Here is a 12,306-nt window from a genome sequence, read left to right on the forward strand (position 1 = left end):
AAGTGTAGTTTTCCTTCTGCACACAGCTCTCTGGATGGAGGAGGTGGCACGCGAGCAACCCAGCGCCTCCCGGTACTGGTGGTGTTGATGTTTGGGGTCTGACGCCCTAGTTCTGGCGCACTTTAGGGCTCCCAGTTTAGGCTTTCTCAACTACTTTGTTTTCATGAAAGATGATGCAGAAATGCTGTGCATAATCACAGGATTATTATGAATTGGAATATACGAGTTTATCTCAAGGAGGTGAAGAGTCTTAAGAAGATAGTTTCTTCTTCAATGACCTGATGGTGTAGAGCCAAGACAGGACCTGTGGATCAGTTTCTACAGTCAGAGGAGTATGTATATAAATGTTGTTTTTATCAGGTAGCAGACACACCCTCCTTTTCCTGAGAGGTGTGAGAAATTGTCTTTAATCATATATGTTAGTTCAAAAGCTAATTGTGATCTCATCTCTGCAGAAGAGTTGGGTGTAGGGGGAAAGGCACTTTAATATCAGAGCTGCAGCTACTGAGACAGGCTGGGATGTGGGACCCTTTACTGCAATGCTTGCACCTGGACAAACGTCTTCTCCAGCAACAGAGTACAAAGAAACTATGAGAGACTAAAAATAACTGCATGCCTGCACAGTTGGGGCAAAACAGGAACAGGAAGATACAACAAGGCCAAAACCCACCTGCCACGATCCCTGCACACAGCACTACCGGGGAGGGGTGGGCAGACCCCCTAAGCCACCCTTCCGGCCCGGGGTTGAGCAAGGGCACCTGTTACTTGTTTTCACTCCCTCCCTGCTGCAGAATGAGTCCCAATAAAGACTTGCCTGAATTCCTCATCTGGCCTCTTATCAATTTCTATTGATTGAAAAATCCAAGGACCCTGGTTGGTAACACTACTGGTATGGAAAAGCTGGGACTCTTCACTGGTCTGAGACCTAAGGAAGTCTAAAAGGAACTTGCCATCTTCTAAATCTGCTTTTTTTCCCCTTTTGTGATTTTCTGTTAGTTATATCAAGATTTTCCCAGACACCTTGGCTCAGTACTTTTGTCTCTCTTTTGGCACCTGCATTTTTTAAAAAAACAAATCATGGTGATCTTACCTTCCTACTAGTTCTCAAATTTATATCTTACTATTTATTTCCATTGTGTGTCTCATTACCATTAACTTGGATTACTTCAATAGGTTTCTAACTGGTGTTTTTGCCTCAGGTTCTTTTTTCCCTTCTCCAATCCATTCCTTAAAAGCTGCTTTTTTTTTTTTTTTTTTTTTTTTAAAGCACACTTCTGGATAGGTCATACTGTTACCGACCTGGGTTCTTGGACTCTTTAGTCATTATAAATTGATGAGGCCAGAAGAGAAATTCAGGCAAGGCTCTATTGGAGCTCATGCTTCAGCAGGAAGGAGTGAAAACAAGTAAACAGGTGTCTTTGCTGGCTCCCCGAAGCGGGGGTGGTGAGATGATCCCTTAACTGGGGTGAGGGTATGGATGGATCGGTGGATCGGCCCGAGGGGTGGCTTAGGGCGTCTGCCCACCCCCCTGGTGGTGCTGTGTGCAGGGATCGTGGCAGGTGGGTTTCGGCCTTTTTGTATCTTATTGTTCATAATTTGCCCAACCACAGATGCATGCAGTTATTTTTAGTTCCTTATAGTTTCTTTGTGCTCTGTTGCTGGAGGAGAAGATGTTTGTTCAGCTGCAAGCACTGCAGTAAAGGGTCCCAGGTCCCAGGTCCCAGCCTGTCTCAATACTCCTGCTCATAACTTCTGGTGACTCCCCACAGAGTAGAGAATGAAATCCAGATAATAATAGGGCACTCAAACACTGCCACAGTCTGACCACACTTTCTCCATTATAATAATTAACTAGTTATTTCTTGAATGTAGCATGTGCTTTCCAGCTTTGGCTCACACTCTTCTATCTGGATTGACCCTTTCCATGAATCTTCATAAATTTCTACCAAGGCCAATGCAAATACCATCTCCTTAATTGGATGTTATTCTTCCCCTTTGATATTCATGTAGCAAGTTGTCATTATATATATATTTTTTGTTTGTTTGTTTTGTTGTTTTGTTTTTGCGGTACGCGGGCCTCTCACTGTTGTGGCCTCTCCCGTTGCGGAGCACAGGCTCCGGACGCGCAGGCTCACTGGCCATGGCGGGCCCAGCCGCTCCGTGGCATGTGGGATCTTCCTGGACTGGGGCACGAACCCGCGTCCGCTGCATCGGCAGGCGGACTCTCAACCACTGCGCCACCAGGGAAGCCCCATTATATATTTTATAGCACAGCTTCTATTCGGATGTCATCAATCTTGAGTCCTTCTCTGACCACCCTATCCCCCGCTTCACACCCTCCACACCCTCCCTTCTCTACTTTTTAAAAGACCTCATCACTGCCTAGAATAGTATATATTTGCGAGTGCTCATGATTTTGTCTCTCCTCACCGCTAGAATCTAAGTTCTGTGAGGAGACATACTTTGTCTCCTTGTTGTTGCTCATTGCCCACATATCCAGCACATAGAAGATTGCCTGGCACCACGCTAAATTCATCGATAATGATGTTCCTCGCCTTACAGCAATCCTTTATTTGCTCAGTGGAAAAGCATAGGTGATTAGGAATCCATTCAAGGTCATACAAATTAAATCATAGTGAAGTAACTAATACTTATATCTTGGGTAAAGCATAAGCTGTGGACACTTTGAGGGAAGGTAGCCATAGATTAAATATGAGTGTTTAAATATGAATGATTTGAAAGTAGTTGTTGATGCCTTAATTAAGGGAGGACAATAAAAAGTGATAATTTGCAAGTAGTTTCTGTCGACTTCAGTTAAGGTACAAATATTTTCATTGATTGTCTTGAAGAAGAGATAAAATAAAACTATCAATTAGATATGAAGAATATGTCAAGGTTTAAATTTTTTTCAAAAATTGTGGAATTTTAAGGCAATGTTGAAGCCAATAATAAGTTCAGTTAGTACAGCATAGTATTCCAGGAGAAGAAAGAGAAGACAAATATAGAGGAGCTTTGGTTAAGAAAATACATTTATATCAGAGTTGTTGTTGTTGTTGTTGTTTTGGCCATGCCACATGGCATGTGGGATCTTAAGTTTCCCAACCAGGGATCGAACCCATGCCCCCTGCAGTGGAAGTGCAGAGTCTTAAGCGCTCGACTGCCACGGAAGTCCCCAGAGTTTTTAACATAGTGATCTTTCATTTAAACATTAAGATACAGAAAAGGAAGTTATAAAGGAAGGGATTAATTCAGTATTGCACAGCAGCAGTTCATAAGAATTTGGAGATCGCTTGTAAGTGTCAGGCCTACATCATATTTAATGGCTCTGGTAGGAACGTGATCTGAAGATTTTTTTAAGGCAATATTTCAAGTGATGATTACAGTTGATCCTTGAAAAGCACAGGTTTGAACTGCATGGGTCCATTTATACATGGATTTTTTTTCAATAGTAGATACTACAGAACTCCATGACCTCAGATTGGCTGAATCCATGGATGTGGAATTGTGGATAAGGAGAAACTGCAGATACTGAGGCACCATGGACACAGTGGTCTGGAAATCATAGTGGATTTTTGATTGCATGGAGGGTTGGTGCCCTTAATCCCTGTGTTGTTCGAGGGTCAACTTATTTCCTTATAAACATCATGATAGGGACTTCCCTGGCGGTCCAGGGGTTAAGACTCCACGCTCCCAATGCAGGGGGTCCGGGTTCGATCCCTGGTCAGGGAACTAGATCCTGCATGCTGCAGCTAAAGATCCCGCATACCACAATGAAGATCTCGCATGGGACAACGAAGATCCCGTGTGTGGCAGCGAGGACCCAGAGCAGCCAAATAAAAACAAACAAACAAAAAACATCATGATAAAGGAAGAAGGGATATTTTAAGCCATAGCTTTTCAACCTGTATAGTTCATAAAAATTGAATTTCTCCCTCCTATTCCAATTTGTCCCCTATGAAGTACTTGGAGTCTGTCTTCCCAAACCCCACTTAAAAATGTGTCTTAAGTATATAGTATATGTATTCCTATTAATTGACTCTGTTGGCTTTTACTTTCTCTACTTTGTAGTACAAATAACAATTTTTGTCTCTTTTCTAAATACTAAGTCTGGTTTTGCTAGGTCCATATACATGCCTTCCCCAGACTCCATTCTGACACACGTTAAGAAGCACTGGAGTAAGTGATCAAACATAGCATTGGGTGGGAACCAAATGTTAAGAGAAATGTTGATTGAATTGAACATAATTGAATTCAATCACAGACCACCAGATACAAAATGAACTGTCATTATTTTGGCCTAAATGAATTTAAGGGTTTGTTAATTATACTTGATTCCTTGTAATGTTAAAGTATGTCAGGGAACCCATTTTATTGTATTTTAGAAGAACCTAGTGACATATACAGTGTAAAAACTTAAATGTTTAAATATTTAAGAATCAAAGATCTGTTGTTGAGACTGTTGCTCTAATAGGTTATTTACTTTTCTTTCCTCTATTTTTAAAAAAGTTATTTATTTATTTATTGGCTGCGTTGAGTCTTCGTTGCGGTGTGCGGGCTTCTCATTGTGGTGGCTTCTCCTTTTGCAGAGCACAGGCTCTAGGCATGCGGGCTTCAGTAGTTGTAGCTTGTGGGCTCTAGAGCGCAGGCTCAGTAGTTGTGGCGCATGGGCTTAGCTGCTCCACGACATGTGGGATCTTCCAGGACCGGGGCACGAACCCGTGTCCCCTGCATCAGCAGGCGGACTCTCAACCACTGCGCCACCAGGGAAGTCCCTCTTTCCTCTTTTTAAAGCAGGTCTTTTCCAGTCCTTTCTCCTTTATTATGTTAACTCAAATTATAGGATAAACCAGCAGTTCTCAAAGTGTGGTCTACAGGCTCCTATTTGTCCCCAGACCCCTTTGGTCCCTGAGATACTTTCTGAAGGTCTTGCAGTCAAAAGTATTTTCATACTAATACTAAGATGCTATTTTCCTTTTTCACCAATGATATTTGCCCCAATGGTGCAAAGGCAATGGTGGGTGAAATTGCTGGTCCTGTAGCACACACACATCACAGTGGCACCAACACACTGTAGAAGTGGTCTTCATCACATGCACTCATGGTTTAAAAAAAGCCAGCTTTACTTAAGAATACCAGATGAAGCAGTAAAAATATTCATTTTAATAAACCTTGACTCTTTAATACATGTCTTTTTTAATAGTCTGTGATGAAATGGGAAGTACACGTGGTGTACTTCTGCACCAAGTGGGAGTGTCTGCTCAAGGGAAAACACAAGCTAAACGAGCCATTTTTTCCATGGAACACCAGAAGGCCTAATAGACAAACTATAGTTATTCAGATCTAGGTTTCTGACAGACATTTTCTTGAAGATGAACAATGTGAGCCCGTCTCTTCAGTGGAAACAATGGATGGTATTTGTTGATAATGAATATTTGAGCTTTTCAAGTAAAAATTGTAATTTTGGAAAACTTGTTTCTGTCAGTATGAGTTTGACAGCTTCCTAATTTTTTGATAAGATCAATGGTAATATTTTTGTGTGTATTTTTAAAAAATAATATATGATATGCATCAACATTTGGAAGATCTGTATAACTCAGTGAACCAACATTTTTGAAATGATCAATGCATGATGTTACAAAATGACTGGGTAAAAAGTCCATTCAAGGACAAATGTTGACTACCATTTTAATACAACAGAGTACAAAAGGTTCATTGATAAAATTTTAGATTCCACATTGCTAGCCTCAAAGAAATTACAATGATTTGAAAAGGCTAAAATTTTAAAAAATACTTGTCCCTTTTCCATTCACATATGTGTGGTGTTGGATTTTCTTCATATATTTTAACCCAAACAACATATCACAACAGATTGAGGGCAGAAATAGATATGAGAATCTAGCTGGATGCCACTAAGCTAAATAGTTTTTTAAAAATTTCAAAAACTGTAAACCAATGCCACCCTTTTCACTAAATTTCTTTTGGAAAATATTGTTATTACTCATCAAATATATTTATGTTAACGGTGTGATGTGTTAACTCAGAGGGTGTTTTTTTGGATGAGATTAACATCTAATCAATGAACTTTTAAGTATAGCAGATTGCCCTCCATAATGTGGGTGGGCCTCATCCAATCAGTTGAAGGCTTGACTAGAACGAAAAGCCAGCCTCCTCAAGCAAGATGGAATTCTCCTGCAAACTGCCTTCAAACTTCATCTGATAAAGAATGAGTAGGAATTTAGCCAGAAAAGGGATATAGGAAACTGTGGGGGTGGGGAAACATTATCTGTGAAGGCTCAGCGGTGAGAAAGCATGGTGCATTGAAGTCACCACAAAAGTTTCTGTGTACTGCATGGAGAAGCATAAGAGAGGAAGCTTGGGGGTAAGACAGCAAACAATAAAGGAGTTTGGAGTTGTCGAGTTTGTTTTTTTTGTTTTGGTTTTTGGTTTGTTTTTGGCCCTGCCATGTGGCTTGCAGGGATCTTAGTTCCCCGACCAGGGATCAAACCCATGTCCCCTGCATTGCGAGCACGGAGTCTTAACCACTGGACCGCCAGGGAAGTCCCTGGAGTTGAGTTTGGAGATGAAAAGTGACGAGGTGAATTCTGGACTTTAGACCAAGCAACCTGATAAATGAGAGGAAAGAGATGTGACAGGGGGCAAGAACTGAGCTGTTATCACAGTCCAGGGGAGAGAGAATTTAAATTAGGATCGTGATAATTTGGATGGAGACATGGGTGGATTTAAGGTTTTTAGGTGATAGAATCTCCAGACTTGACACAGGGTTGTATGTGGGTAGTGAGAGAGCAAGAGTTAAGGATTATTTCTGGATTTCTGGATCAGGCAACTGAATAGATGAATGAAGTCACCCGTGGAAACTGGAAACACTGAAAAAACAGTAGGGAACTATGAGTTCAAGACACATTGAGTTTACCAAAGTGTAGTTGTCCAGTAGGTAGCTAGATGTACTGGCTTGTAACTCAGGGGAGAGTCCAAGCTGCAAGTACAGATTCGGTAGTCATTAGCCATAGCTGGCAATTTAGGTCCTGGGGGAAGCTTAAATTGAACAGGGAACATGAGATCAAGCCCTGGGAAGTAAGTCTTCCTTCCAATAGATAATACAAGAACTACCGTTTCACGGTTTCTTCTTTAGTACTTTCTGCGTCATTCTCAGCAACTTGGAGGAAGCGTCTATGCCCGCCGGCACAGAGATGTTCGACAAGCAGGGCCAGAACAGCTGCCGTAGCTGTTACAGAAAACTGAGAAAGGCTCCAACGGTTGGAAAAACAAGGTCAACAGCCGTTGCTTCTCGGAGGACGAAATCAATTCCCGGATGGTGGCGGAGGCCGGCCCACGGGGAGATTCGGGAGGGTGGGCTGGACCCGAACTTGTTGCTATGGAGATGGGGCGGATTAAAGTGGCCGAACGAGATTATTCGAAAGGGACACCAAAGGTGAAAGGACTAAAAAAAGGGCGATGCCGGAAAAGGTAGTTATCTGGAAACAGAGAGACACGGAGGTTGAAACAGGCAGCCCTGCGAGGTCCGGTCGCCTGTGTTCCGGTCCATTTGTACACAAAGAGGGACCGGGCTCCGCTCGCCGGAAGTAGAACCTCTGCCCCCGGCGCATTACGCATCCTCCGCGCCGGAAGAGCGCCCCGCTCGGTCCGGCCGCTTCCCCCACAGCCCAGTAGGAGGGGCGGCTGGGCCGCCGGGCTGTGCAGCTGGGAGTCGTCGGCAGCGTGGAACTTCGGCGCACGAGGAGCCAAGAAGCGACCTGCGTTGCCGGGAGAGGGAGGGGGAAGGAAGGTCGCGTAGCGGAGCGACACGTCGCTGCGGAGGGATCCTGTTTCTGTTGGCGGAGGGATTTGGTCGCACGCCGACTTCCGGTGAGCCCCGATCCGAGAGGAAAAGCCCCGAAGGAAACAATAACAAACGCAGGAGGAAGCGGTTTTGGGGTTCGTGTGTTGAGCGGATCTCGCCCGAGAAGATGAGCTTCGGCCCCTGTCAGGGGACGTGAGCGCAATCGCTGGGCCCCAGCCAGCGTTTCTCCCCGTGGGCCCCCGGTGCCACCATGGCGGCCGTGGGGCCGGGGGGCTACGCGGCGGAGTTCGTGCCGCCTCCGGAGTGCCCGGTCTTTGAGCCCAGCTGGGAGGAGTTCACAGACCCGCTCAGCTTCATCGGCCGCATCCGGCCCCTGGCGGAGAAAACCGGCATCTGCAAAATCCGACCGCCCAAGGTACTGGAGTCTGATCGGCTTAGCTCGACTTCCCGGTCCGCTGCCCTTTCGCGTTCGCTCGCACTGGCGTCTCGACACCTGGACTTTTAAGTTTCTCCGTGTTTCCGCTTTGGTTTCTTTGGGGTTTTCGGTAGGCACGTCTGGACGCGAGAGTCGTGTCCCGGGGCCTGTCCGCCAAGAGCTTGGGAACTGATACTTTTCTTCCCCTCTTGGGTTGTGGGCAAGGGTAACAAAGGCTTTCGGCCTTTCTTTGGCCGTAAGGTGACTGAAGTATCGTGACGTGACAGCCCTACCCTCGCGTATAATTCTCGTTACAGTGTGATAGGAAAAATTGCCGTTCCGTCGGCTCTTGCTTCCTCCTAGCCCTGCTGACGCTTGATTTATTAAGTATCTGCAGGCCTCATCTCAGGGCTAAGGTTTCTTAAATGGTAATCTGAGCTCTAGTTGTCCCTTGAGGTGGTATCCCCAAACAAGCACCCCAGACTGATTACTGCGGCAGTGAAAAAAAGTCTTCCCGGGGGAGGAGAAGGAAAAAGCAGCAATTATTTTAAACATTCAGAGGTTTAGAAAAAATTTGTCAATAATGGAGGTGGAAGAAAACGTTGAAATCTTAAAAACATAAGAATCGCAGTTATTGCACGTAACTGGGTTTGCCTCTAGGTTAGTTAGGATCCTGTCTTTACGGTGAGGAAAGCTGATACTACTCTTTGTTTTGCGGGGATTAGTGCCCCAAGAGGTTGAGGGTTTGCTCAAGGTCAAAGGTTTTTTCTCTACCCGTTAGGTCCAGTGCTTTCCAAATGATGTTCCTGGTCCACCTGCACTAGGGTCGACCGGATGCTTGTGAAAATGCAGATCCCTAGGCCTCATTCCCAGACTGGAATCAGTTTCGGGATATGGAAGTTCTAGAAACTGCTTTTCTAGCAAGTACTCTCCTGATTCTTAATGAACATTAAAGTTTGTGAACCATGTCTTAGTGCTCCTTAAAGGGATATCTTGCTTTATTTTTTGTCTACTAGTAATAAAATAAAATCCAGTCTTTTTACACCTTGTTGCATTTTAAAAAGCTTCTCTCACCGCAAACTAGCACAGAAGTGTGCAAACTACCACAGTGAATAAAAAGAGCTTAGATGGAGGGGGGAGGAGGAGCAGTTAGTGTAGCATTTACAGATGTTTTCATTTAATATTCTTTGAAGCCTCAGTAAGTAAATAAGGTCATTTTACAGATGAGACAAGTCTGGATAAGTTAAATAACTTATCAGATGTGTGATCTTGGGCAATGGCAAAGTAGATTTTGAATCTAGATCAATCTATTTGTTTCTAAAACTTAGGTAAGCTACTTCCCTTATGCTCATTGAATTTGATTAAGATTATAGACTATCAGTTGCAAGCAAAGGATTAACAAATAATTGCTATGATGAGTGGTGGTACGTGTATTGGCATCCTCCCCAAAGTTCAGTTAACTCTTTTATGAAAAATTTATTTTCACTTAATTCTTTTTCTATCAAGATTACCTGATATTGACAAAACCTTAAGCACTGAGGCTTTTCCTAAACCATATTTTCATTTATTCTGTTGCTTTAATGAATTAGAAATTCTATACAAGGTTCCTTTTAGTTTAAAAAATATATATATACGTATAGTTTTTTGTTACTTACAAAATGTTGAAATAATATACCTTTTCTTTGTGTCACAATATTATTATTGAAAATAAATGTTGTTTACAAGCAGAATTTAATTTCAATGTTGGTGGATTTCTTTAGTTTCCAAGGTAAGATAAAAATTTTTTACTACTTTTCACATTTTTAAACAGATTACTATTTAGGCTAAATCAAACTATGGTCTCTGGAACTCTACTTGAAATGTGCTGTCTCATTTCAGTTATACCACATCTCCAATCTGGAAATTGTCCTTGTTCTGTGGGTTTGCTATTTTTTAAAAAATTTTAATATTGAAAAAAAAATTTGGGTGCCCAGAAGCTGGGCTTTGAACAAAACATTTACATAACATAGACTTTAAAGTGCTGTGTCACATTCCACATGAATGAAAAAACACATTGTCCAATTACATAAGTACTTTTAAAACATTACCTTTTGGTCTTTAATTTTACCTTTTTTTGTTTCTTTCAAATTCTATTTTCTTTTTATTTTGATAAACTTGGATGTTTACTAGATGCTGTATTGAGATGAGCTTATTGCATTCCACTTGAGTAATTGGGGAAAGCGTAATTGTCAGATATAAATAATGGGACTGTGAGATTTGAGGAGAAAATTGATAAAATAAGCTTAGTATCAGAATGTTAGAGATAAGTAATAATAAATTATTTTATCTAAAAAATATTATTCTTTCAGTCTCTAACTAAAGAAGACTTGTAAGTTGATCTGTTGTCAACATGATTTGTGGCAACTCACCCCTTAAATTAAGGGAATGAATAGTGCATTCCTTGCTTATTAACCAATATGGTGAAGAAATTTTTTCTATTTAGGATTGGCAGCCTCCATTTGCATGTGAAGTAAAAAGCTTCCGTTTTACTCCCAGAGTCCAGCGTCTGAATGAACTTGAGGTGAGTGTTGTTACATCACCGTTTCTGTCTCCTGATCTATTCTTTATATCAGGACTCCAGGTAGAGAACTTTAAGAAGCTCATGTACCAGGGCTCAAAATTAATGTTAATTGGGACTGAATGGAAGGAAGTTTCCGATTAAAAAAAATTGTTTATAGTAATTACAGTTTCTTCTGCTTAACTGGGATTTTGGGACACTATCTCTAGCCATGTTTTTCATGGTGGAAATATCCAGTATTTAGCTTTAGAGAACTGGAATTCTTAAATTCTACTTTCTTCAGTGCTAATTATTCTAATAAATTTTTCTTTTGTTAATGTTGGAGGATTCTGTATCTTGTAGTTTTTGGAAAACAGTTTTAAAAATTCTTCTATTAAAAAAACCTAGTTTTTCAAGGTGTTTTTTGTATGTTTGTTTGGTTTTTTGCTCTAACAAAACTTTTCTAGGCCTCTTAATCTGATTTATTAAGATCTCCCTTTAAACATTTTGAATGTCTCTTAAATTTCTAAGTTGAAATCTGTTCAGATAGTTGTTCTTCCTGTTTTTGAGATTTTCAGAAGATTCTTCAATGTGGTAAAAAACTTCCAGAGTACAAAAGAGAAATCTTAGACAGTTAGGGCTTAATGTGTCATGCTGAGTTTGTTTTTTTTCCTTGCTGCTCCTAAAACATTTATTTTTTGAGATTTTAATACCTTTTTTTTTCCTTTAGTCTCTTATAAGATACTTGATGGAGGATCTTAATATCAGTGAGGTGGAGAGTTGGTGTACTTGAAATATGCATATTATCTCTAGATGAAATGACAGGTTTAGAATGCTTAGAAAAAATAATTCGATTTACTAAATTTTCTGATTAGCTTAAAGTTAACTTTTACAAAAAATTGCTTTGGTTGATAATATGAGAACTTTTCACATATATTAGAGTAACTTTTGTCTTAGTAAAGTTTAATAGAAGTATTTTGCTTCTTTTTTATTGACTTATAAGGTTGGACTAAGCAGTAGTGAGAAGTCTGAATTTCTTTAAAGAAATGAGTACCTTTGTTAAGTAAAATTCATTTACTTTCACCAAAACTTAATTCCTATCTCTCATTTCTGTATTTTAATAATCTCAGGCAATGACCAGAGTGAGATTGGACTTCTTGGATCAACTAGCAAAATTTTGGGAGCTTCAGGGGTCTACCCTCAAGATCCCTGTGGTGGAGAGAAAAATTCTGGATCTCTATGCTTTAAGCAAGGTGAGGCTTGTACTTTGTTAAGAAATTGAGCAGGGGCTGGTGAATTTATGAAATTAGGAATTTCAGATATACTTGATGGAAAACATCGCTTCCTATGTAGGATTTGTTTGACAATGAAATGCAAGCATGAGTAAATGGAAATGATAGATTTCCAAGTTATTTTTAAAATCTATTTTATAGTTTGTTATGAGATTAATATTTAATAGCTACTCAGATTAGTAGGTTCTGTTTACACAGTATGCAAAAGAAATGACAGAGACATCCTAATATTATTTTGTATGAA

At 41.0% G+C, this 12,306-nt stretch overlaps 1 protein-coding gene across 1 annotated transcript in view; it reads left to right on the forward strand.

Annotated features, from left to right (window-relative positions):
* The first annotated feature begins 7,691 nt into the window (after positions 1-7,691).
* KDM5A (lysine demethylase 5A) overlaps positions 7,692-12,306 on the forward strand; it is a 78,695-nt gene continuing 74,080 nt past the window's right edge. The window contains exons 1-3 of the mRNA XM_082665375.1: positions 7,692-8,234; positions 10,717-10,794; positions 11,901-12,023. Of these exons, the coding sequence (XP_082521501.1) occupies positions 8,070-8,234; positions 10,717-10,794; positions 11,901-12,023 (366 nt within the window). The 5' untranslated portion in view covers positions 7,692-8,069. The remainder of the gene's footprint in view (positions 8,235-10,716; positions 10,795-11,900; positions 12,024-12,306) is intronic.

Source organism: Grampus griseus, assembly GCF_964374135.1.
Source record: "Grampus griseus genome assembly, chromosome: 11".
NCBI classification, from domain to species: domain Eukaryota; kingdom Metazoa; phylum Chordata; class Mammalia; order Artiodactyla; family Delphinidae; genus Grampus; species Grampus griseus.